This window comes from Momordica charantia (assembly GCF_013281855.1).
Source record: "Momordica charantia cultivar OHB3-1 chromosome 11 unlocalized genomic scaffold, Mcharantia_2.0 BLBB01000011.1, whole genome shotgun sequence".
In the NCBI taxonomy this organism is placed as follows: Eukaryota; Viridiplantae; Streptophyta; class Magnoliopsida; order Cucurbitales; family Cucurbitaceae; genus Momordica; species Momordica charantia.
In genome coordinates, this window is record NW_028275159.1 from 3542083 (window position 1) to 3566198 (window position 24116).

At 35.6% G+C, this 24116-nt stretch overlaps 4 protein-coding genes and 1 long non-coding RNA gene across 12 annotated transcripts; 3 read left to right on the forward strand and 2 right to left on the reverse strand.

The window, feature by feature from the left end:
* Nucleotides 1–1056: 1056 nt before the first annotated feature.
* LOC111005313 (PX domain-containing protein EREL1) lies at nt 1057–7061 on the forward strand. Of its 4 annotated transcripts, none has more exons than XM_088119818.1 (10): nt 1060–1606; nt 2262–2372; nt 2673–2771; nt 2943–3029; nt 3583–3691; nt 3853–4649; nt 5079–5243; nt 5332–5610; nt 5919–6137; nt 6406–7061. In XM_088119818.1, the coding sequence occupies exons 1-10, from the start codon at nt 1514–1516 to the stop codon at nt 6670–6672; spliced, it is 2226 nt and encodes a 741-aa protein (XP_087975944.1). In that variant the 5' UTR covers nt 1060–1513; the 3' UTR covers nt 6673–7061. The 4 variants fall into 4 exon arrangements, with proteins under 4 accessions (XP_087975946.1, XP_087975944.1, XP_087975945.1 ...); XM_088119819.1 differs by having other exon boundaries at nt 5332–5577; XM_022276773.2 differs by having other exon boundaries at nt 1062–1606; nt 5332–5574.
* A 1978-nt stretch (nt 7062–9039) lies between these two features.
* Nucleotides 9040–12713, forward strand: LOC111006784 (Myosin heavy chain-related protein). 2 transcript variants are annotated; one of them, XM_022278865.2, is made up of 3 exons: nt 9040–9343; nt 10095–12361; nt 12421–12713. In XM_022278865.2, exons 1-2 carry the CDS (start codon nt 9281–9283, stop codon nt 12354–12356), a joined length of 2325 nt encoding a protein of 774 aa, XP_022134557.1. In that variant the 5' UTR covers nt 9040–9280; the 3' UTR covers nt 12357–12361; nt 12421–12713. The 2 variants fall into 2 exon arrangements, with proteins under 2 accessions (XP_022134557.1, XP_087975947.1); XM_088119821.1 differs by having other exon boundaries at nt 9041–9343; nt 10095–12713.
* A 231-nt stretch (nt 12714–12944) lies between these two features.
* LOC111006805 (Protein kinase superfamily protein) lies at nt 12945–16393 on the reverse strand. Of its 4 annotated transcripts, XM_022278904.2 has the most exons (6): nt 16245–16340; nt 16102–16156; nt 15521–15903; nt 15317–15408; nt 14679–15152; nt 12945–14113 (listed from the first exon to the last, which is right to left on the reverse strand). In XM_022278904.2, exons 3-6 carry the CDS (start codon nt 15893–15895, stop codon nt 13150–13152), a joined length of 1905 nt encoding a protein of 634 aa, XP_022134596.1. In that variant the 5' UTR covers nt 15896–15903; nt 16102–16156; nt 16245–16340; the 3' UTR covers nt 12945–13149. The 4 variants fall into 4 exon arrangements, with proteins under 4 accessions (XP_022134596.1, XP_022134588.1, XP_022134580.1 ...); XM_022278896.2 differs by lacking the exon at nt 16102–16156 and having other exon boundaries at nt 16245–16393; XM_022278888.2 differs by having other exon boundaries at nt 16151–16348.
* Nucleotides 14112–20550, forward strand: LOC148208028 (uncharacterized). The gene is made up of 3 exons (XR_015788879.1): nt 14112–14275; nt 14350–14426; nt 20189–20550. It is a non-coding gene; the product is annotated as an uncharacterized LOC148208028 (long non-coding RNA).
* LOC111006831 (uncharacterized) lies at nt 20093–22952 on the reverse strand. The gene is made up of 5 exons (XM_022278914.2): nt 22336–22952; nt 21801–21900; nt 21410–21509; nt 20687–20775; nt 20093–20408 (listed from the first exon to the last, which is right to left on the reverse strand). Exons 1-5 carry the CDS (start codon nt 22547–22549, stop codon nt 20093–20095), a joined length of 819 nt encoding a protein of 272 aa, XP_022134606.1. The 5' UTR covers nt 22550–22952.
* Between the last annotated feature and the right edge of the window lie 1164 nt (nt 22953–24116).

The following is a 24116-nucleotide window of genomic DNA, read 5'->3' on the forward strand; positions in this document are numbered from 1 at the left end:
AATGAGATAAGAAATTCAAATTCATACTGAATCACAAATATATATCAATTACTGATGAGTTAAATTTATGTTAACAGTACAATTATTTTCACGGGATTATATTGTTTACTTTTTATAATTTAGAGTTATGTTGATATACTGAGTTTACAATGTAATTAAATATTTTGATATTTAGAGACTGAATATATATTCAATCACCGATCCAAACATATGCCAAATTGATAAAAATTAAAATTACAATAATAAAAATTTATGATTTGGTTATCGCTGTACAGTTTAGAGGGGGAAAAAACACACACACATCAAAATTTAAGAACTAACATTTATTCAGCTATCCTAAAAGTCTGAAATACCAACGTTTTTCTCACGGCTCCTCTAGTTTTAGGCCCACAAGCAAGCATATTTTCAATATTACCCTCCAAATATTTAATTCATTCCAAATATATTTATTAAAGAAAAATATTCGACTTTCCACTAACCATGACCATCATTTAATGTTTGATAACTATGAAAAATGTAAAAACAGATAATTTTCTTTTTTAAATAACAAACTGTCATCAAATTCAAAATGAACCTTAATTGTTATTTACCTATATTTAAAATATTGTGAGTTTGATCATCCACCCACACGTTGTAAAAAAAAATAATAAACCAAATAAACTGTCAAAAAGTATTTTTTTCGAAATAGGAAATTCCAATTTGTATTTGAATTAAGAAAATTCTATGTTTTCCCGTCATCTTAACAGCCCTAATATTTCTTCTTGTATTCTTAAAAATTCTTAAAATCATCATCGAGTCAAAATTTGTTTTGTTTTTCTCCCCTAAATTTCGTAAAATTAGATTCGAAATAAAATTAATTAAATAAAGATTTTAGACTAATTATGAACACGTACGGAGCTAATTTTTGAAAAAGCGATGTATTTTTCTAACGAAGCTAAAAGGGCAATTATGGTATCTTCGGACGGTAATTTCGGCCATTATTCCAATCCAAACTAAAAAGAGTTAAGGCGGAGTTGTTTTTGTAAAAAACCGCGATTAGTAGGGTCATATTTGCCATTTCCTGTACTGGAATACTTCCGCCGAGAAGCTCAAGGAAGGTCTCGCGCGAGAGAGACGACGACAGTTCGGTCTTTTGCTTCTCAAGCAATTTCTCTCTCTCTTTTCACAGATACAGACGGAAGCGAAGGGCCGAAGCTCTGAGAAAATCCCAATTTGCACGCGGCTCCAGGTGCCCAAGTTCTTCCCCTGTGCTGGCCCGAGATTCCAGTTCCACCTGTCCATGGTCAGATTTTACCCCTCTTGTTTTGGTTTTTCCGATTTGATCCGGCGGAAAAACGCGAGTGATTGTGGTGGAAATCGGGTGGGAGGTCGGTCATCGAATGGTTAATTGGATTGGATTGGATTGGCGGAAGTATCCTGGCGTGGAAGATAAGGAAAACGATCTAATCAAATTCGTGCCTCCGATCCTGATGATTATCTTCAGTTGGTGATAATTGCAGGAGAAAGTTGAAGTATGATGCAGAATCGAAGTCCGCCGAAGCACAGACACGATGGAACCTCGCCACTGCCTCTTGGAATGGACTGGAGCCCTCCTCCTCGAAAATGGGTTTGCCCTGAGCTCTAATTATCTGGATTTATTTGCGTAGAATTAAATCCCAGGAACTCACGATGCCAAAATTTTTTTTAATTTGTTTCTTTTTTGTATTTTTCTCGGTGGATTGACCGAATTGGTTTCACTGGCTTTGTCGAATTTACTTGTCCGGCTTGCTGGTCCATGTGAATCTGAAGATCACTAGTGTTTGTTTTATGATCTCTTTGATTTTTAGTTCTATCCTTAAAATCTACTTTCAAGCTGCCGTCGAAACATACAGTATTTACTTTAGGTTACTTCTAATTTGTTGCATCGTTTTTAGAATATTAATGGCCTTTTTTCCGCCCTACGAATGACCCCGACTCATTTTACCCTTTTATTTTATTTTCTAGGCATCAATGGCTGCTTGCTATATTTTTTCATACTAATTGTTAAAAAAAAAAAAACTGTTAGAAGGTTTTGGTGTCATGTATTGGAAACACCAAATATTTGAAATTTCAGTTTAGTGGCTATCTCATTTTAAGTGATATTTTTAAAGTTATAAAAATTGGGACTTGTGGCTTATCTCTATGTTTTTGTCTGTTGGGTCGTCTAGAGCAACTTTTTGCCTCGTTTCCTTATTGGGAAATTTATTTAATGTTCACTAGGAAAGCTTTCATTTATTGTGCAGAATGGAAAGGACACAGTTTGGCCTCATGACCATCACACTGGATGGAGTTACTGTGTTGTAGTACCTTCATGGGTTGCCCTTCCTCAAGCACGGGTTTCAGATCCCATAGTGGTACTCAATTTTATGTCTCCTTTTTCTTTTTCGTACTTAGGGTAGAATATTTTTATTAATTTCACGTTTCTGCCTCTATGAGTATCATCTTAGTAAACTCTGCTATAGAATAATCACTTGCAAAGTATGATGTCCAAAAAACGATATTGTAAGAAAATGCTTTTTAGCTGCCATGGATCTATTAAATAAAGGTGCAGATAACTTCTCACGTATGAATGGACCTATCAATTTTATATCATTTACATTTTTATAGCATAGCACTTTCTTCATTGCTTGCGCATTAACATTATAAATGGACAGTTCTACAGGGTTCAACTTGGTGTACAATCACCTGAAGGGATCACAACAATGCGTGGAGTATTAAGGCGATTTAACGATTTCTTGAATTTATTTTCTGACGTAAGTATAGGCATTTTGTTTTACTTGGGAATACCCCTTCCCATATGAAATTTCTTTCTTGTTGCAATGACTTCCTGTCTTCTTAGGAAAAATTATTTCCATTATTATGCTTAAAATTAAATTACTCTCATTTTTGAAGTGTTTTAGTTATGGTATTTTATCGCTTGCCAGGTTAAAAAGGCTTTTCCAAAGAAAACAGTTCCTCCAGCTCCACCCAAAGGAATCTTACGGATGAAAACCCGGGCACTCTTAGAAGAGGTGGGCAATCTGCACAATGATGCATGCATGAACATGCCACTTTATTTATTTTCTCCCTCAGTGTATTTTTTTAATTTATGTAACCTTGCTGGCAAATTGTATGTATGATTGATATAACCTTTGCATGATTCAGACCATTTGCCAATATGTAAGGAAATTGATAATCATTTTCTTAAGGAACAAGGAACGGAGAACACTAAAATAAATACGACTGTTTTGACAAAGTATGGGTGGACCCTGACTTATTTGTCCTGCATTACTCTGCAATAATTTTTTTGAAGGAAACTAGGAATCATTAATCAGTAATCATGAAATCTGTCTTTCAGATATTACAGGACTTCTGATAGATTTCTTTAGATTCACTGGAGCTCGCCCTTTGTCTACCATGTGTTGTAGTGCACTGTGCATCTATCCACAGTTAATTAAAAGCTTTTAGCTTTGAGATGAGGGTGTTGAAGTTATCCATAACACAAGCATAATTATTATGATGCATTTTGGTTGTGTATCTGTATGACTGTAACTATTATTCTTCACAGGTTTAATTTTGTTGCAGAGAAGGCGCTCTTTGGAGGAGTGGTTGACGAAGCTGCTGTCTGACATTGATATATCGAGAAGTGTTGCAGTGGCGTCTTTCCTTGAGCTAGAAGCTGCTGCTAGGTCTTGTATGTTCTTTCTAGTTTAGAGTGTACTTCAAAAAAGTCTTTGCTTTTGTATTTATCTGGTTTTTACCTCTTTAAGTGTTAATTCTAATCATTTTATATGTGGTCCTGGATAACACATATATTGAGTTCTAACATTTTAATTCTTGTCACAATGCTTTCAGCTTTCCAACAAGATAATCAGGGGACTTCAAGGGAATACCCTGATTATAACAGCAAAACTTCTGCACATCAATCCCCTCCTAATTCAAGCTCATCTACTGCTGCTGGCGGTTTGTCACTCGCATCGGATTATGGTAGTGATACTGCTTATGAGGCCTCCGAACTTGGCACAGCAAGTCTGGGAAGAGATGATAATTCTGAAATTGCTATTGAAGACCTAGCTCTGGATGACGATCTGACCAGTCCAATTGAAAAGTTAGTGAAGTATGGATTGTCCAACATTGACGAGGGACTGTTTATGGGACAGACCATTCTTGAGCAGTTAGAAGGTCTTCCAAAACATAAAGTGCATCCTAGATTTAACAACAATTTAAAGGATGTGCATAATGGTAATGCTTCTAAGGCTTCATACTTGGATAAAAATGGACTGGTTCCATATGCAGAGCCAGAGCATGCCAAGGCAATTGGTCACGCTCGCAAGCTGTCTGATGACAGTGTGGCAAGTGATGCAAGTTCTCTGAGAGGTGGAGAAATTTCAAGCTTTTCACTTCCAAATTCAGTAGGCAATGGCTCACTTGACCATTCAGGTGTTGAGGTTTCAAACACAATCGAAATTCATGGCAACCCTGATTTGCATTTTTCACGTGATGCACTGCTCCTTCCAAAGGATCATCGCCATAAAATGAATAGGGTTCTTTCAACAATGCATCAAAGGCTAGTGACAGCAAGAACTGACATGGAGGACCTTATATCAAGATTGAATCAGGAAATAACTGTGAAAGATTACCTTGCAACAATGGTATACTCAATGATATACTAAAGTTTTTCTGTTTACTCCGATTGAGGATTGACTGGCTGTTCTTGGTTTAGATGTTAGAATACGTTTGGTCCTAGGGCACCTATAATATCTATTTCTTTTTAAATACATAGGACACATTTTCTCGGTAACTCCTTTTCACAGCCATCGACTGTGCAAAGTTTCTTATGAATGGCCAAGAAACACACACCAGTTGTTTCACATACTAAATGTGCACTATTGTTAACGACAAACCGTTGTTTGCTATCAATTTTTCTATGCCAATAGCTAGTATTCTTTGGCTTGACTATCGCAAGTTCTGCATTACTAGCTCAATAACACGTTGCATGGTGCAATGGCTTATGGTTTTGTTTGTGACTGCATGCTGACACAGACAAATACCCAATCCATCTTGTGACAATTTATTCCCAGGTTAAGGATTTAGAAGTTGAACTTGAAACAAACAAGCAGAAGAGTAAAGAAAACCTTCAGCAAGCTATTTTGATGGAGAGGGAAAAAGTCACCCAAATGCAGTGGGAAATGGAGGAACTTCGTCACAAATCACTGGCAATGGAGTTGAAATTGAAGTCTAAAGAGGTTTTGAATTTTCTAAATTGGCCGTATTTATCTCATTCCTGTCACTATTTTGCACTCACTCTATTTGATGATACACAAAATGCTCTAGGGGGAAAATCCAATTTCAGTGCCTACAGAAGAAACTAGCCTCCAGGAGAAAATTGCCTTGAAAGAAGAGCTCAATTCCACGAAAGAACAACTAAAGAATGTTTCCAAGCGATTTGAAGAGCTTGAAGGAAAATCAAAAGCAGACATCAAGGTTCTTGTTAAAGAGGTCAAATCTCTTCGGAGTACACAAGCCAAACTTAAACAAGAGCTTAGTCAAACACTTCAACAGAAGTCTGCGACTGAGGTAGTATTGCAATCTGCTAATTGTGCTGTGATTAAGGTGTTGAATGAAAGTTTGAGTTGGTAACAACTTTTTTCCTGTTTGCTGCAAACTTGTTTGACATGTGTCACTTCTCAGCATCAACAAAAAATTTTGCTTTAGCCATATCTCTTCTACTTTTTACCTAGTAAAATATACTGAGCATATACAGTTGAAATATAAGCAAATTATCTACTACTTTAGCTGAAAATTTGCGTTTGCAATGTCTGGTCAGTTTATTGACTGAGAAATTTAATTGTCATTTTTTGACAGAAATTAAGAATCAAATTTTAGTATGTCCTATTGATGTTCCTTTTTTCCCCGCACAGGAGTTCCTTCAACAAGAAAGAGAAATGAGACAGCAAGCAAACACTGCGCAGAAAAAGCTGCTGTCCGAATGTAGGAGTCTGCATGGTCGGCTTCAAAAGTGCCACATGAACCTTTCAGCAGATGATGATTGTAACGACGTTGTGGAATCATCATCCCTATCTAATGCATTGGATTTGTTGACAACATCTGATGACCAAATAAATCTCCTCCTGGCTGAGGTATCCCATGTGTTCTAATCTTTTCCTATAGTGCCGTAGTGCTCTTATGTGGTCTGCATACTGTTAGTTTCTTCAAACTTGTTCTTGCAACCAAAGCTTCAAAAATGATGTTCTATCGAGTATCATTCACGTTCTTTGCAGTTTGAACTTTTTGTTGCTTTATCATATCATTTATAACCCCCTCACCATTGTTGAGGTAGCATCTTTTCTCCATTGCCATTCGCTTCTTTCGTTCATAACTAAACATTTGTCGCTATAACCTGTTCAGGCAAATCTTCTGTCCAACAACAACCAAACTGCTGCATCAATGGCGGATGATAATGTTCAGGAAAGAATCGACTATGATTCGACCAAGGTAGATGCAGAGTTGAGGATGGTGCTTAAAGACATGTTCACAGAGAACGCCAGGTTAAGGAAACAGGTCAATTATTGTCTGCGGCATAGTATGAAACTGAGGATGTCAAAGGAAGCCGATGGTTCAGAGGCTTCTTCTTCTTCACAGAATACTAAAGTAAATACCACATCAGAGACATGATTCCATATTGAATCAGAGTATATTATTTCCCCCTTTGTTTTTTTCCCTCTCTCTCTCTCTGTTTCTCCCCATCTACCCTTTAAAAGTTTAACAAAGCAGCACTTTTTGTTGATTCAGTAGCCATTTTGCACATCATTGGATAAATAATGCTCTGCTTGGTATAGTGCGATGATTTTAGTTAGTGGGCAGCCAACAAAAGCTTAGTTCAGCAGTAATTGGCATACCTCTCTGATCAAGAGGTCATGAGTTCGAATCTTTCCGCCCGTACTTGTTGTGCTAGAAAAGAAACTTTCTACCACGGTGTTCTTTTTTGTTATAATCAGGGTACCCTACAAAACGATAAGAGAGACTTATATACCCCAAATATTTTAGCTATTTGGCTCTTTTTACGATGTTGTCTACTTCAACTTTTGTCCTCATATTTTTGTTCATTTTGAAAGTAAATGCAAAGAAGCCAAAAATTGAACTTAGATTTGCACTTTTGGTCGGTCTATTTGGTAAATATGTGGAAATGTGTAGCTAATGAGTTTAAGAAGTTATATTTGTGTTTGCCATCAAGGGTGCAAGTGGTTCTGTTTAATTTTGTTTTTGGGCAAAATTGATGCTAAATTGACGTATGGATTTGAGAAAAAGTAAATTGACAGTAATTTTACTTTAGTTTACATATTATTTTGTCCCCGTAATTTTAGTTTTGTTTATTTTATTTCTCTGTTTTGACTTCTATATTTTAAAAAATAATTATTTTGGTCAAATTTTTGCAAAGTTGTAACACATTTTATACTAGACGAACTTCAAAATACAATGTTAGTTAGATTTCAAGAAATCTATTGGATACAATGTCGTGTCAAGAAATGATTACTTTTTAAAAGTACCTCGATTAAATAGACATTTTGAAGATATATGAACTAAAGTAGAGGAATCAAAATAGACGTTACAAGAATACGTGAACTAGAATGAATAAAAGTTAAAAATACGTGGACTAAAATAGTATTTAAACATTTTTAACTTTTTTAAATATCAAATTGTTCCGACCCATCCGAACTTAACTCTTTTTTTTTTTTAGTTTGTGCCCTTGTATGTAAATAAAGTTAAAATGACTATCATCATGTTTAGAAGAGCCAAAAATCACTTTTTTCTTCTTTGTTTTTTAAAATCACTCGTATATCGTTGTTAAACAATACAGTTTTAAATGAAAGTAATTTTAGCTTGACAAAATCACTTTTAAATATGTTATGTATATCATTACCCTATTTCAGATTAAAAAAATAGTAGTATAGTATTCTTTGAGGGAAAGTGAGTGACAAAAAAGTTACACGTGTTACGTGCAATAGTTTCTGATGATAATTAGTGTACTATGGTTGTGCAAATTAAAAAATCAACGTACACTTTATTAAAAAATGAATAGTACTTACTTTGTCCATGACATATTTGTTGAAAGAACTAATAATAATACTTCTTGACCTATCAAAACGAGCATAACTTAGTGGTAATTGACATATATTTCAAACTAAGAAGTTGTGAGTTCGATCCTCTATCTAACATGATTGTCGTTAAATAGTTGACAAATATTTGATAATTATTTAGTTTGTTACATAAACAAAATAATATCCTCTCTAATTTTCTTTTCATATTACCCCTCCACCGAGTCCCTTGCCAACTCATGTAAATATTTTCCTTCAATTATATTTTATCACAATTTTTATATTTGTCTCATTTTTGTTTTGAAAGTATATAGGTCAAATAAAAGAAATACAAAATTTCGAGGAAGAAGAATATTTACGTTTATATTGTATGTTGGTCTATCAAATTCAATTTTTATTTATTTAGATAGATACAATTTCAAAACGTCTCATTATCAAGTATTTTGTTTTAATTTTTATAATTGACCTACAAATTATTTTAGTCATTTTCATCAATGTCACTCTAATTATTTAACAAATTTAAATATATTTAAAAATTCGACACCTTTTTACGTCAACATCTTAGGTTGGGTTCACAGTGAATAATTCACAAAAAGGAAAAAAAATTATTGTGATGATTAAAATGATTCTTTACCAAAAGTTAAAATATTAAAAATAAAATATTTGAAAACGTAGAAGTTTGACATGAAAATAGGATTGAAATATATATATATATATATTGTTTATGACTTTTTTTTCTAGAAAAGGTAAAATATAATATATAAAATTTTTTAAGTGAGGTAAAATATAATATTTAAACCTTAATGGGTGGCTATAAATATTTCTAGCCACGTGGCACAATACCAGTGGTCAAGGCTATTAGACTCCGGCGCAAGTTAGCCATGCTAACATGGGCCCCATTTTTATTTTTATTTTTCCTTTTTCGTGCCTTTTTTTCCCTCCTTTCATTGCCTTGTCTCCATTTTTTCTTTCTTTTTTCTCTTTTTCGAACATGTTTCGTCCCCCACCGCTCATGTTTCTGTGATTCTCTTCAGCCGCTTTTTTTCTTTGATCTGGCGCGAGAAAGTTAGGGCTCAAGATGATTGTCCCGTGAGAGGAAAATTTGTCTTCGCTTTCATTGATTAGTGATTCGGAAACGAAGAACAATTCGTTTTTGGTTGTGGACGGATGTGCTCCACCGGCGTTCCATGGCGTTGCCGGCGACTACTCATCTCAGCATCTCCGCCTCTTCCTCTCTCTGCCATTCCAAGGTCCTCTTTCTAATCTGATTGCGCATCGCTCTCAAGTTATAGTTTGTTTAACAGTTCTTGTAAGTCCGGGAAAATCGATGTTATTTTCAGCTCGTGTTTATTGGCCTGGAATTTCCTCGAGTTTTTCGGATCTCTTATTTTCATTGACGTGGAGAAGTATTTGTAGGCCTGGTTTGGAGTGAGGTTAACTTCTTGGACCGATAAAGATGTGAAGCGAAGTATATTTTAGAATTAATTTTTGTGCATATATCTTCTTGTTTTGTTATTACATTTCGGTTCTAGATTATTGTCGAGTGGTTGATGGAAGCATCTCTGTTCCTCTTACATTTCGGCACTGGATTATTTTCGAAGGGTTTGGAGAGAGATTAACCTTTTTGGACCGAAAAATATGTGAAGTATATTTTAGAACTTATTTTTGGCATTTATCTTATTGTCATGTTATTACATTTCGGTACTAGATTACCGTTGAATGGTTGATGGAAGCATTGCTGTTCCTCTCACTACTACACTGTTGTTGGGATCGTACATGTCCATATGAATACTTGTTTGATTTATTGTAGAGCATTATATGCATGTTTAAACAATCGCATGCTCTTCTCTTAGCTCCAGGAATATTTTTCTTCCATGTCGCTGATGTCTGTATTTTATCACTTAATGCATCTGGGAAGTAATTTGAACTACGTAGTCATGGTTTACTCTATCGTCCACTAGAATCTTCTGAAAGTAATGTACGCTTTTGCATTTTGTTCAGAGATCATCTCTGAGGCTCAGTACGAATCCAACAAAACTTATTTCTAGCTCAACCCGGGAGAGAAGATCTTATTCCCTGAAGGCTGTCCAGTCAGTTCTAAATACCTCCAAGTCAAATTTAAACGACAATGGGGCAAGTGAACAAGCAAAACTGCTTCTGGAGAGATTGTTTGCCCAGACACAGAGATTGGAAGAACATGTAAACAAAGATCCTCACTTCCCACAAGATGTTTGGCTAGGGCTCAGTCTTGAAAATCTCGAGTCTGATCTTCTGGCTGCATTGGCAGTGTTAAAGAAGAAGGAAGAAGATCTACAAGATGCAGAAAGAACGGTTCTATTAGAACGAAGCCAGTTAAACCATGCAAAGGAGAAGTTGGAGAAGCAGGAGGAAGAAATTGCTGTTGCTCATCATAAACAGAAAGAATTAGAAGATGAGATGAAGCAGGCGAACTTAAACTTAGCTTCTCAAGCTAGGCAAATAGAAGAGTTAAAGCTTCAGATTAAGGAGAAGGATGAGGGGATCGCTGCCGCTGAATCTACCATTTCTTTTAAAGAATATGAGTTGAATAAAATGAGAGCTGATTTGTTTAGGAAGAGCGAGGAAGCTGTTAAGACCAATTATGAACTTAAATCCAAGTCCCAGCTTTTGAATGAAGCCAATGAAGTTGTAAAGAGACAGGAAGTTGAGATACAAAAGCTTAGAAACGCTGTGCTAGAGAAAGAAGAAGAACTGGTAGTCTCCATAAAGCTGCGTATACTTGAAGAGGAGAAATTAAAAATTGCAGAGAAAAATTTGGAGAAGCAAACCATGGAATGGTTGTTAGCACAGGAAGAATTAAAAAAATTGACAGAAGAAGTATCTAAGAAAGCAGTAGAGATGAATGAAACTATGGGTGACTTCAGTCGGGTGAAGAAGCTTCTTGTCGATGTTAGAAGTGAGTTGGTTTCTTCTCAGACGTCTCTTATGTCCTCTAGAAAGAGAATGGAAGAACAAGAAGGTCTTCTTGAGAAGCAATTGGCAGAACTTGAAGAACAGAAGAAGAGTATCAATGCATATATGTCAAGTTTAAAAGATGCTCAAATTGAAGTAGAGAGTGAGAGAGTGAAGCTTAGGGTCACAGAGGCTCAGAACAAGGAGCTTGAACGTGACTTGTTAATGGAAAAGGAGCTTACAGATGGGTTACAGCAACAACTGAAGAAAGAGAAATCCTATCTTCAGCAAGCAACTGAGGAGAAGTCAGTTCTACAGAAGGATCTAGAGCATAAAAATATTGAGTTTGAGAAAACTCACAATCTCCTTCAAGGTAAAGAATCGGAGTTGGTTGAAGCCAAGTTAGAAATCCAGCATTTGAAGTCTGAACAGGTTTCTCTTCAACTTCTTTTGGAGGAGAAAGACTTGGAAATTCTTGATGCGCAGAAGAATCTTGAGAAATTAAACCAGGAAATAGTTGAGCTACAAATGCATATGAGGAGTAAAGAGGCCCAGCTCAGTCAGACAACTGCTATGCTGAAAGAGAAAGATGAATGTGTTGAGACAATGCAGAACGAATTAAATGATACAAAGCTGAAAATTTCTGAAGCTGAAGCTGTGGTAGAACAGATTGTGGATCTCACAAATAAATTGGTGATCTCAATCAATGATAGCGATGATGATGTTTTGAAATTGAATGATGACCTTAGCAACAATCTACAACAGCAATCATTCGAGAAACCTACTGATAATATGAGGTTGCAGAATAAACAGCTTGAAACTGAGCTAGAGCTCACCAAGGAAAGCTTAAGACAAAAAGAAATGGAAATTCTTGCCGCACAAAGGGCCCTGACTGTTAAAGACGAGGAGCTAAAAACAATTCTTGAAAGATTGGATACAAGGGGAAAAGAGTTTGAGAAGCTGAAGGAAGAAACGGATAAAGAAGCTAAGGATCTCAGAAGTCTCTACGCTTTGGCACAAGACAGCATTGGAGAAGGTGACTTGGCAATTGAGAAGCTTCAGTTCGAGGCTGCTCAACTAGAGGTTGAAGCAGCAACTAGCGCTCTTCAGAAACTTACAGACATGAGCCGAGAGCTTCTGAATCGATCTGGCCACAGCCTGGAGGTTGATATTGATTCAAGAAGCATTAAGCATGGTGACATCGGTTCCAGGATAGGCATCCTCGGTAACAACCAAAGATTCAATGAAGTCAAGTTGGAAGTTTCCCGTCTTTCGTCTCTGACTGAACAGCTCGTGAAGGAGGCTGGTATACATTTTGGTGCAGATCAATAGAAGAGGTGACTGAACAGCTCGTGAAGGAGGCTGGTATACATTTTGGTGCAGATCAATAGAAGAGGTTACTGGGACGAATAAGGGAGGCGTTTGTATATATTCCTTGCTTTTGACATTATTTTTCATCCCAAAAGGGGCACTATAGTTGGTCTGTACCTTGTAGAAGCAGTCTTGCTGCCGTTCAAAAGGCGGAACGCGGGACCTGTATAAATTTGTTGCACGAGTCATTTGATTGTGCTCTCATTGCTTGGTCGAGTAGCTTAGTCAAAATATTCCAAATGATACATCTTCAGTTGCGTGTACGTTATCTTTAAACTGGGTTGATACTTTCAATTGGATTTTGATATTTGTGTTCCACCTCAGTGGTTCTCCTTCACCTACACAACCCAGTGGAGGGCTCATATAGACATTTGAGACATCTAATTGGAAACGAGACCAATCTCGATTCGCATCTCAAGGGATTCGATCATGAGCTAAGGCTTGTTTGGAAAACCAATTTTGAAATATCCTTTAAGAATTGGGATTGAATGGCTTGTTATACCGTTTCAATGTCCAGGGCCTGATCCATCTTGGTCACCAGACAGCATATAAGATCTATGACCTCTTTTTACATATGACTATTTTTGTACAAGCAGCGTATTATTTCTATACATGCATATTCTTACGGTTTGTTTTGTTTCACAACTGTACAGGAGCATTTACATAGTACTGGGAGTATAAACCAGTCAGTAAAGTTAATCTATACAGATAACTTTGCACAACTTTGAGCAGATGGAACGAACTGGATGTAGGATCATCGAGCAACGGTGCCAACGCCATCTCCGAAAAGAATATTTTTCACAGGTGGAGGAATCCAAGCTGGGTTGTTGTTGGTATTCTGACCTTCAATATGATGTTGAGTTTCACAATACACTAGGTTGTTGCCTTGACCCTTCTTCACCTTTGATCTTCCCACCTTCCCAAATGCAAACCCCAGCTTCATTGCTGTAAACAGGCCAAATGCAATCAAAAGTGGTTTAACTGACCAGTGGAAATCCTCTAGATGTTGGTATTTTTTCACCATTCCTGGACAAGTGCTAAAATTAACTGCCTCGACTTCGGCTGGATTGGCCATATATGTATCGCATTCTTCTTTAAAAGTGAGAATTCCAGGGAACTTGACCATGAGGCAGCCATTGGGTAGGATCCACCAAATCCTCCCTGTAGCCCAAACGCCTCCCTTTTTACGAGGCCATTTGAACCGCGGCCTCAGGATGCTGGCTTTTATCCGTACAAATTGGCCAACGCAAAACGACTCTGCCATCTGAAACTGGGAAGAGTTTCCCTTCCATAGAGTTTCTACACCAATAAAAGCAACAGCTACATTCCCACCACGGTCGATTGAATGAAGGATCCCCACTGGAGAGTGCTTCTTTTCTTCTTCCTTTAAACGAACCCAGTCACCAGGAGCAAGCCCGAAACTCACCCGCTCGAGTGTCGAAGCATACACTCTTACTGGATCATGGATTCCGCGAACCCTCACCAAGACAAAAGCATCCTTACCCGTTTCCCGCTCCAAACCCACTATCCTTCCTTCAGGGATATTCATATTCTCTGGTTTGCAAGAGTTTAATAGCTTTCTTGAACGCACCATGTCATTCACTTGCAATTGATCCTTTGAGAGAAGCCATTCAGTATGCCCAATGGCACTTGATTTATTCAACACTTTTGAACTCCCAATGCCTTGCCAGTCGCTATTAACAACATGTTGAGAAGAGCTACAAAGCAAAATTAACTCCATCAAATCAACTATTTAAGTTAGAAGAGCAGCCACTATAAATCAATTTGGCGTTATATCTCTCACTATTACTTTCATCTTCTCCCCTAAGGATCATAAAGAAACGCACAATGGAATTTTTCAGTCTCTACATACAGATAAGGTACTTCTAAGAATCTTTTGCTCCCCGAATCTTATAACAGGTATTGTTCAGTAAAATGCTATGGTTAAATGCAGGTTCTGCATGAATTTGAACAGGGCACAACAAGAGAGCGGGTGGCCGTGAACTGGAATATCGCTTCTTGGCTTCAAAGGTTAGATTGTAGTCATTATTTTCATAACATCTTCTCTATAAAACATGCTTATCATCCCTTAACTGTATCTCAATTCTGTTTAAGTGGTCAAAACTTAAATTCCAAAAATTTAAATGGATAGTACAGAAAGAAAGAAGAAAAAGAATAGAAAGAAAGCCATAAACCTCTTACAATCTGAAGAAGGAAGCACTTTTGGATTAGGGCAATCATATTTCATGTGAAAACAAAGCAATCATGGACGAGATGACATACCTTTGGAACACATGTAATAAGTCTGCCATTAGAGGACGACTCCTCAAGTCATACTCGAAGCAACCAAGAAGAACATTCTCAATAAGAGGAGGAAGTCCACTAGGAATACACGGCTTTTCTTGTTTCCTAACAACAGAATGAAATATTTCATCAACCGATTTCCCTCGCCATGGCTGAACACCAGTCAACATCTCAACCACGCAGCAAGCAAACCCCCACGAATCAGTTTCATAGGATATCGGTCCTCTTACTTCTGGCTGCCATTGTTCTGGTGCCATATAGTTAGGTGTCCCAAGTCTCTGAATCACATCCGAATTTGGTATCGGAATACCATGCAGTAGATAAGGAATTCCTAGATCTCCCAAAATTGCTTGGTCATTGGTAGTAAGGAGCATGTTTGAAGGTTTCAGGTTAAGAACTAAGACCTCTCTCGTGTGCAGTTCCAAAATCCCCTGGGCTAGATTGATTCCATATCTGTAAACAAGGACCATAGACGGAGAATTTTGCCCCAAAAATAGTTGTGGATTAGTTCATGAAACAGATAGAACTTAGAACTTAGAAGCACTAACTATAAGAGTGGCAGAGATTTAGCAACTTCTTTTTCGACCTAAAGATTCGAACCCATATCAGTAAATCACCTCAATACATCAGGGAGCGAAAGCTTTCCCTCTTTAAGGCAAGCCATTTTATCAGCAACTGATCCTTCATAGAATTTCATGATGATGCATAGCTATAAGAACACACAAGCACAGCAATATTTCAATTTTTAACAACCTACACATACATTTCCAACAAACTTTCCCTATAATGCAACAGCTATAGTCTACAGATACCCGAATTACCTTCCCGTTAATTATCGACACTCCATACAGCCCGCAGACGCCTTTCGCACCTTGACACTTATAGAAATGATCCTCAAGTTTATCCAACACACCCCTCACATGATCCTCTTTAACTGGATTCAACATCTTGATTGCTACTTCATGGTATTCATCATAATCCTTAGTGGACTGATGGTGAGTTGCTAACCAAACGTCCCCGAACCCGCCCCGCCCAATTCGATGCCTAAGCTTGACCTTTGAAGGCTCAATTCTAGGGTTTAGATTGTTTGATGAAGCAACCACTGTTCTGACATGATCAGGATCTCCATCAAGAAGCTCATACTCAAACGAAGGAACCGCTTGAGAACCAGCAGCATCTTGTTCACCACCCGCCATTCCTCAACCTTAAACAACACCCACAGAAAAATGCATCACATCAAAAACAAAAACAAAAACAAAAACAAAAACAAAGAACTGGAATCAAGTCTTCACATAGAAAACCTTGATCTCTATGAGCTCAAAAAAAATTAAGTATCAGAAAAAACCAAACCCAACTGGAAAAAACAAAGAATTATAACAACGGAAAGAGAAAAAAAACCCACAATCAGGCTGAATAAGTCAGCAGAACGAAATCCAATGAACTACGATTACCCTGTGCTGTGTGGGAACAAAAAGCAGAGATAGAACAGGAAGCACTTTTAGAGGAAGCAGAATTGAAAGTGAAAAGAGAAGAGAAAAAGGATACCGAAGGGAGAAATTGGGACTGGGAGGAGGAATTTGTTGGAACTAATGAAGAATCATGAGAGTGAGGGTGTCGTGGAGACGAAATGGCGAAGGAGAGGAAATCGAGAAAAATCAATTATTATTTATTAGTTTTAGTTTTAGTTTTTTTTTTAATTATTATTATAATATAAAAACAAAAAATGGGAAGTGGTAGAGAGAGAAAGAGGAAGGGCTTGGCCGGCAATTTTATCATTTTATGGAAATTACGGTTTAGTACACCTGTTCTGTTGGATGGACGCCACGACAGTGGCAGTTAAGATTTTTTGTTGAAGTCCGTCATTAAAGCTTCGCATTTGTGACTCTTCTCTTCTTTAATTTTTTTTTTCTTACTCCACCGCAAAAAAAAAAAAAAAATACATTATAGCTTTAATTTGCCAACTAGAGCTTCATTCAACTAATTCAGATATTAGTACTTGTTTTCTTAATAGGGAGAAAGTTTGAATCTAATTTTAGATATATATATATATATATATATATACACTTCTTTTTTCTTTCTAAAATTCTCCTTGTGTTCTAAATTTTTATTGTCGTATTTATTTTTTGAGTAAGATTTTTTTAAACATACTTCCTACTTGTTGTGAGTAAAAGGTTAATATTGTAAATTATTTATAAATTTTTAGGATAAGTTTTATGATGTGATATTTCATTTTAATAAGAGTTGATTTAATTGAAAAACATGAATTTTAAGTTGTCTTGAGAGAGTAATTTGTTTGAAAAGTTATAAATTAATAAGGGCTAATATTAATTTTGGAATGCAACAAATATGATCTATTGAATTTTTGTTACTCATTCTATTACGTGATACCTTATGATTTGGTTCTTATTTTCAGCTCCGGAGGAACACGGTTTCTTGTTTCTTATTTTTAAGAAACGTTTCAAAAATTGTATAGAAATGTTGAGAACAACAAAATAAAATTTTTTGTTTCTTACTTTCGTTTAGTTAAAACACACATTTGGTCTTTGTACTCTCACTAAAATAACAATTTAGTCCCTGAACCTTAGTTTATAACGATTTAGTCCATCTACTTTCCCTAAAATAACGATTTAGTCCCTGTAATTTAAAATTTGTAACAATTTAGTCCCTAGCGTTAATTTTTTTTTTTATTAAAACTAAGTGTCAAATTTTATCCTATAACAATTTAATCTTTCTAATTCATAAACATTTTGGTACCTCTTTAGTTTATCAATCTATACATACAAGAAATTTAACAAAAAAATCTCACGATAAAGATTAAATCGTTATCGACTTTAAATTACAATGATTAAATTGTTACATATTAAAGTTCAAGGACTAAATTATTATCAATTTAAAAGTATAGAAACTAAATCGTTACAAACTAAAGTTCAGGGATTAAATTGTTACTTTAACAAAAGTACGAGGACTAAAAGTGTTTTTTAACCTTGTTTGTTTTTCAAAATATAAATAAAAATATTAGCATGATTGCCTTATAAAATGCACAATTTTATGAAAAATAAAAATAACATAAAACGTTTGAATATTTAATTTTAAAAAGTAATTTTCAAATAAAATTTTCTTTTGAAATTTAACTTGAAGAAAGAATGGCCAAATATGTCTTTCTTTTTTCAGTAAAAACAAAAAACAGAAAAGAAGAATTGATTATCAAACATAATTATATTTTTCTTTATTAGAACAAGAAATAGTAAACTAAAATTTTACCAAAAATGGGTCCAATGTTATTGTTATTGTTATTATTTTTTGATAAAGGATATTTGGTAGGCTAAAATAATGAAACTTTTAATAAATTTGAGATAAAAAATTCAATTTCAACCGTAAATCTTTAATGGGAAGTTTTAGTGTGACATCAGCAGTGATGGTATCCCCCTGTAATACGCCTTAAGACGAGGCTTAGGCATCTTTTTTGTAAAGAAACCATACCCATACTCACAACCCATTCCATTTCCATTTAGATTGCGTGTGCATCAATGTTAATTGTTTATGTCTTATTTTGGACACTCAACCAATTTTAAAATATTTACCTTAGTTTAAGATTTTCAGAAAAATAAAAAGAAAATGTGGTTTTAATTATGCCCTTAAACTTCGAGATAAGTTTCAATCATGCCTCTATTAATTTCAAGGTTTTATTTTAATTCTAAATCCTTAAAAGTATTTCGAAACAACCCTTCTATAAATTTCTCCATTAAAATGACAATAAAAATACGATGTGGCAAATGGTGCCAATTATAGAGGGAAGTAAATTTGGATATCAATGATTTAGTCAAAGTTTAATAGTTTAAAAGGAGAGGAGAAATCCACACACAATGAGAAAAATCACGGATGGACAAAAAAAAAAAAAAAGAAAAGAACATATATTGGTAAAGTAGAGTGTAGGATCTAAAGAGAACTTTGCGAGAGGAGGATTATGTTATCGAAAGAAAATTTGTGGAAGATTGGAATTTGTGGGAGTCATGGTTCCGAAGTTAGGAGAACAAAAATAAAAAGGAAAAGGATTGACCGACAAAGGAAGACGGATTTCATTCTCAAAAGTAAGAAATTTATCAAGCAATTTGTAGTCCTTAAGTTTGGTTGTCTGAGTCTTTCTTGTTAGCCCCAATTTTTGTCAATTGACCTATGAGAAATGAGGTCCTAAATCTACTGTGTTTGCTTATCCCTTGAAATTTTTGTTTCCTCTCAAATTTTATGATTGTGAGAGGAGGAATAAAATTTTATTCTGAACTCCCAAGACCTCCCGATGACACCAATTTTTTGTCCTTTTACAGCTTACCACTATGTCAAATTTCAATCTTTATGAGAGTTTTGAACAATTTTAAAAATTAAAGATTAAAATGGAAATTTTAAACTACAGAGATATAATTAAAACTTATCTCAGAGTTTAGAGGCATAATTGAAATTATTTACAGCTATGTGTATATTTATTTTTACAACTCAGTACCCAAAAAAAAATTTTTTAACGAAAAAGTTGACATAATGATATTTTCAAACAATTTTAAAGATCGAGTGGGCATAATTGAAATCAACTCTAATGTTCACGAGTATTCTGTATAATTTAACCTAAAATATAAATTTAATTTTCTGCAATTTTTCTGATTGGCCCTCGTAAAATTATGCTGTGCATTAAAATTGAAAGAAGCAACATAATTTGGAATTTTCGTAGCCATCGAATTTGTAAGGACCCACACCGGCATGTAAACCAAAGCAAAGCAGCTTCTTGAAATTTTCCAAATTTGTTTGTTTGATTTTTGTTTTTTGGCTATGAACCCTCCAAGTTTTTTAACACATTATAGAGAAGAGGGAAATGAAAGTGAGAGACTGAAATTGACAACTAGACAGAGTTATGTACGTAAGGTACAAGTTGTTCTCTATAGGTATAGAGGACATAGTTATTTTTTATTCCTTTAACAACTCGAAGTCGGAACTTTGCTCCTCCTACATACAGGGACACATGCACCTGTCTCAAAGCTATATGGAATACTACAAAGTTATGTCGGTAAGGTAGAAGGAAGTTGTTCTCTATATGCATGTATGATATTATTATTTTTTATTTTTTTAATGATAGGGAGTCAGAACTTTGCTCCCCTATACACATGGACACACACCCGCCCCAAAGCTATCCGGATTATTGTTATTTGATACAATGCTAAAAAAACAAAACAAAAATACCACCGACTAGAATTTCCCACAAATTTTGGCATCCATCATTATCGTTATGAATTTTTATATTTTTCTCACACCTTATTAGCAAGGATCTGAATGAACCCATCAGAGATTATAGACTAAACACAAATCTAGTTGACCTGTTTCTATGTGTGTATCAAATCATTCCTATCTATTCACACTACTATGATGGACCTCTTCTTTTTACTCACTTTCTGATAATGGCGTTTTTCACGGCATAATTGTACTAAGTTCTTAAAACCACGCACCAGACTAGGCCGAGATCCCGATGGACGAACCAGGCTATTGATGCTCATTCTTCCCGCAGATGCCAGCTTGGTGTGTGAAAACCACCCTCCCAAAAAGACGACCATCTTTGGCTCGGGGCTCATGAAGAGTTCACCGTTGTTGTGATGTTGAAACCTTCCCATCTCTATATCATTGTAGTTGTCCTGATCGTTTCGCTTGTGGCTTTTCGATCGAGATGATGTCCTGAGAGTTCAGGATTCTATTATTAGCAGAACAGAAATTAAGATGAATAAATCATTCAAGGAACGAATATCCTCTATGCTTTGTTAGTCCTATATAATACCCAAAATTTCTAACAGCATATTCTATTACTTTCAAGATGGAAGTTATTTGTTGTCTCCTCAAATTTCTGAAATTCTTTTTAACGCCTCTCAACTTTTTTGCATCGATACCATATTTCATGTCCCGGTAGTCATCTGATATACAACAGGCAGATCTTTTAGGAGGTAAGAGTCTCTTACCTACTGTGCAGTTTTGAGGAAACCACGTATTCGTTTGATTGCTTTCTTATAACATTGTAGCCAGTTGTGACATGCCGGACGAACTGAAGCTGAACATGTTAAAACAAAGCAATTCTTATAAGAACGTAAGCATTAAGTAGTGTAAATCTATAATTCTTTTTCTTCTTTCATTAACATCTGGGAACCACATTCCTGACTGTAACTAGATTCATAGTAATGCATCGATAATCCAGTATAAGCAACAAAATAATTCCACACTTAAAAAGGAAACCTAATAATAGAACTCAAGAGTTGTAACAATTCAACTAACCTGAAGAAAGCACAACTAATTTAGCTATATAAATAAATAAATAAAAAGTAACAATTCATGACAAAGTTGAACGGGTAATCATTTTTTTCCTTTTTAATGAAATTAAGGTGAACACCAATAATAGAAAATTTGACTTCTTTCTCAAGTCCTGAATTTTAGGGGGAAACAGTTCAGCCAATTCAGGTTCTGTCCACAAAACTTTCATGCCCTAGAAAGATTGATGGAGCTAGTGAAGGACGTGCAAGGATCTAGCAACAAAAATTTCAAGGAAAAACAGCTAACCGAATGCTCTGATTTACATCATGTTGGTAAAGCTCATAATCCAATCAAAACATCACAGGAAATTTAAATCATCAGGCAGAGAATGATTATCAACAGAAAAGACAACATAAATTCTACAGCTAGCTAAGTACCTGATCACCATCCTTGATGCCGAAATTTGCAATGTAGTCCGTATCATCAACTAGCTTCTCACCAGCATAGCATAAGCAGAAATGCCACCACACATGGAGCCTCCATGAATCAAACAAGAACAGTGAGAAACTGTCTCAGTGAAGAGATATCCAGATTTAAATTTTCTTGTTCAGAATAATGCAAAAGGTCTTGAGAAGTTTATAATTTAGAGCTGATAGATAATTTTATAAATCATCTCCTTCAATCTTTTAACAAGTCATCCAAATAGTGTTCTTAGTTTTGGCATGGTATTGGTAAATGGTAAATAAAACATATGGAACTGAAAGTTCATGATAGAATATGACAGAAGCTAAAGGCAATCAAATGGGTCAAAAAGTTCAACGAACCAACCATGAAATTTTTCCTGGTCCATCCTGTGGCATGTGACTGAAAACCGCCTCCACTGCCCCCTTTAATTCAGCAACAGTGGCAGATTTCTTAACCTGAATATCTGTGTCAAACATCTCAATTCATTGAAGTTTTCCTATATTGAAAGAGGGTGTAATGTGACGAAGGCAATCTTATTCTTCAAATTTAAGACTTCATTCCTTTTCAACTTCAGTGGTCAAGTAATAGTATTTCAAGCAAAAGAAGGCACCAACCAAGAAAAACCCCTCCGAAGAACTAGATAAAGCAGAAGAACAATTTAGATACCTTCAATATCCTCAAAATCAAATCGTATCAAATCAAACCTCAACCTAAACCAGAGATTCCTCTGCCATTAACGAGACATAAAACTAACTTACAAGCAGATGAAAACGCCTAGCACTAGCACAAACAACAAAACCAATCAAAACCAAAACGAACCGACTCCTCCTTTCTCCATTATCCCTAGGAATTAATACAATCCAGCGCAATGTAGCAGCAGTGAAAGACGTAAACATACCGAAACAAGAGCCATCGAGCTTGAGAACGGAGAGGTGGAGAGGCTGATGAGGGAGCTGTCGATACGAAACATTCTTCCTGGAGAGGCCAACGATCATCAAAGGAGAGGAAATTAGCAGAGAAAACGATCGGCGACGCTTGGCGAGGGACGATAATGCCCTAGGAGGAGCGGGAAAGTCGCCAATGTCGAGTCTGCAAACGCCGTCGACGGCCATGGCTTCCGAAGCTCGAATGATCAGAAAAACAGAGGAAAAAAGGATTGAAACCGACGAAATTATACGGAGAAAAAGGAAAAGGAGATGCTTAGGAAAAAATCACACGCATGGTGGAGGGGAGAAGGGAATTGAAGAACAAATTAGGGTTTGGCTTTTTGGGGAAAGAGGAGCATTCGGAGCTTCTGTCGGGGGCAATTCCTCTTCCTCACAGATTCACCAGCAAATTCATTCCTTCGTTCATTTTCCCTCTCTTTTTTTCTTTTTCTTTTTTCTTTTCTTTTTTTTTGAAATAATTAGTATGGTCCCGGAAGAAATGGCAGTTACGACTGGGTTACGTGGCGTAAACCGTTTCAAGCGCCTTCAACTGCCTCTCAACGTCAAACGGCGTCGTTTTTCTTTTCAATTTCAAAGAGGAAAATTATTAGAACTTAGAAGAGGGAGGAAATTGCAGAGAAAGTGAGAAACACGCTTATTTGTAAATAGATTTTAGAGTTTTTCTTGTTTTTTTTTTCTTTAATTATTTATTTGTAAAAGTAAAACTGTAATCAAAGTTTATTTAATGTCAATAAGTGATTTGAAGGTTTATTAATAACGTGTTTTTGTAGACATAATAAATAAATAAATAAATAAATATATATATATTTGTAGTAACATCGGAGGGTGGGAGATCGAACTCTCAATCTCTCCAATCAATTGGTGGTTTAAAATGGTTCAAATAGTATAACAATCCTTTAATAATTCGTTAATAACGAAAACTTAGCTATGGTAATTTTTTTGGTCGCCATAATAATTAACCTACTCAATTTAAACATGTCACCAATTATTTTTTTTAATATCATTATTATTATTTATATCCAAAATGTACGTCCAATTTGTATGCATGAAAGATTTTATGGACTTTCACTCTCGCCCTAATCGAATGAATTGACGAAGAGGGAGAGGAAGCTACCTGTTTGAGCAAAGATCTTCAAGCTAGGTTAGAACATCTCCGCTCCCACTTCCATCTTGAGATCATTTAAAGGGATCGGCTATATCAAGACGGATCGGCTATATCAAGACTAACTAGCTTGTCTACTACTATATCCTACTAGGATTAGAGTCTTTGTGTTTCAAAAAAAAAAAGATCAGAGTCTTTGTTTTCTCTCATTGTTTGGAAGCTTACAAGCTTACAGTTTCATGTTAGATCATTACAAATTTTATTAGACCAACCACTCTACCTTACTACAATTAAAATATTTGCCAAAGAAACCCACACGACTTCTACCCGGACAACCATGATTATTTTAAACTTTTTAAAGATTATTTTAGTATTTTCTATTTTATAAAATTACTTAAATTGATTGGGCTTAAAAAATTATTTGAAGTCAATGAACAATTTATTATTCATATCGTCTATCATACAATAAATATAATTAAGTCCAGATAAAATAAGATTATTAGGAAAACATTGGAGACCTGAGTAAATTTTGAGTGGCAAACATCTCCTTTGTGTTGTAGGTAGATTCAAAAATCTCCACCTCGTTTGCATTGACATCATAAAAGATGAGGAAAATGATGGAAACAATAA

Bases quoted from the DNA above. Each gene is read 5' to 3' on its own strand.
- LOC111006784 (XM_022278865.2), top strand. From the start codon at position 9,281: ATGGCGTTGCCGGCGACTACTCATCTCAGCATCTCCGCCTCTTCCTCT. The intron at 9,344-10,094 runs GTCCTCTTTCTA...CATTTTGTTCAG, and splicing joins CCTCTCTCTGCCATTCCAAG to AGATCATCTCTGAGGCTCAG.
- LOC111006831 (XM_022278914.2), bottom strand. From the start codon at position 22,549: ATGGCCGTCGACGGCGTTTGCAGACTCGACATTGGCGACTTTCCCGCT. The intron at 21,901-22,335 runs GTATGTTTACGT...TGTTTGACACAG, and splicing joins GCTCGATGGCTCTTGTTTCG to ATATTCAGGTTAAGAAATCT. The intron at 21,510-21,800 runs GTTGGTTCGTTG...TGATTCATGGAG, and splicing joins GGACCAGGAAAAATTTCATG to GCTCCATGTGTGGTGGCATT.
- LOC111005313 (XM_088119818.1), top strand. From the start codon at position 1,514: ATGATGCAGAATCGAAGTCCGCCGAAGCACAGACACGATGGAACCTCG. The intron at 1,607-2,261 runs GTTTGCCCTGAG...TTTATTGTGCAG, and splicing joins GCCCTCCTCCTCGAAAATGG to AATGGAAAGGACACAGTTTG. The intron at 2,772-2,942 runs GTAAGTATAGGC...ATCGCTTGCCAG, and splicing joins TCTTGAATTTATTTTCTGAC to GTTAAAAAGGCTTTTCCAAA.
- LOC111006805 (XM_022278896.2), bottom strand. From the start codon at position 15,895: ATGGCGGGTGGTGAACAAGATGCTGCTGGTTCTCAAGCGGTTCCTTCG. The intron at 15,409-15,520 runs GTAATTCGGGTA...GTGTTCTTATAG, and splicing joins TGTCGATAATTAACGGGAAG to CTATGCATCATCATGAAATT. The intron at 14,114-14,678 runs GTATGTCATCTC...TTTGCTTTGTAG, and splicing joins TTATTACATGTGTTCCAAAG to CTCTTCTCAACATGTTGTTA.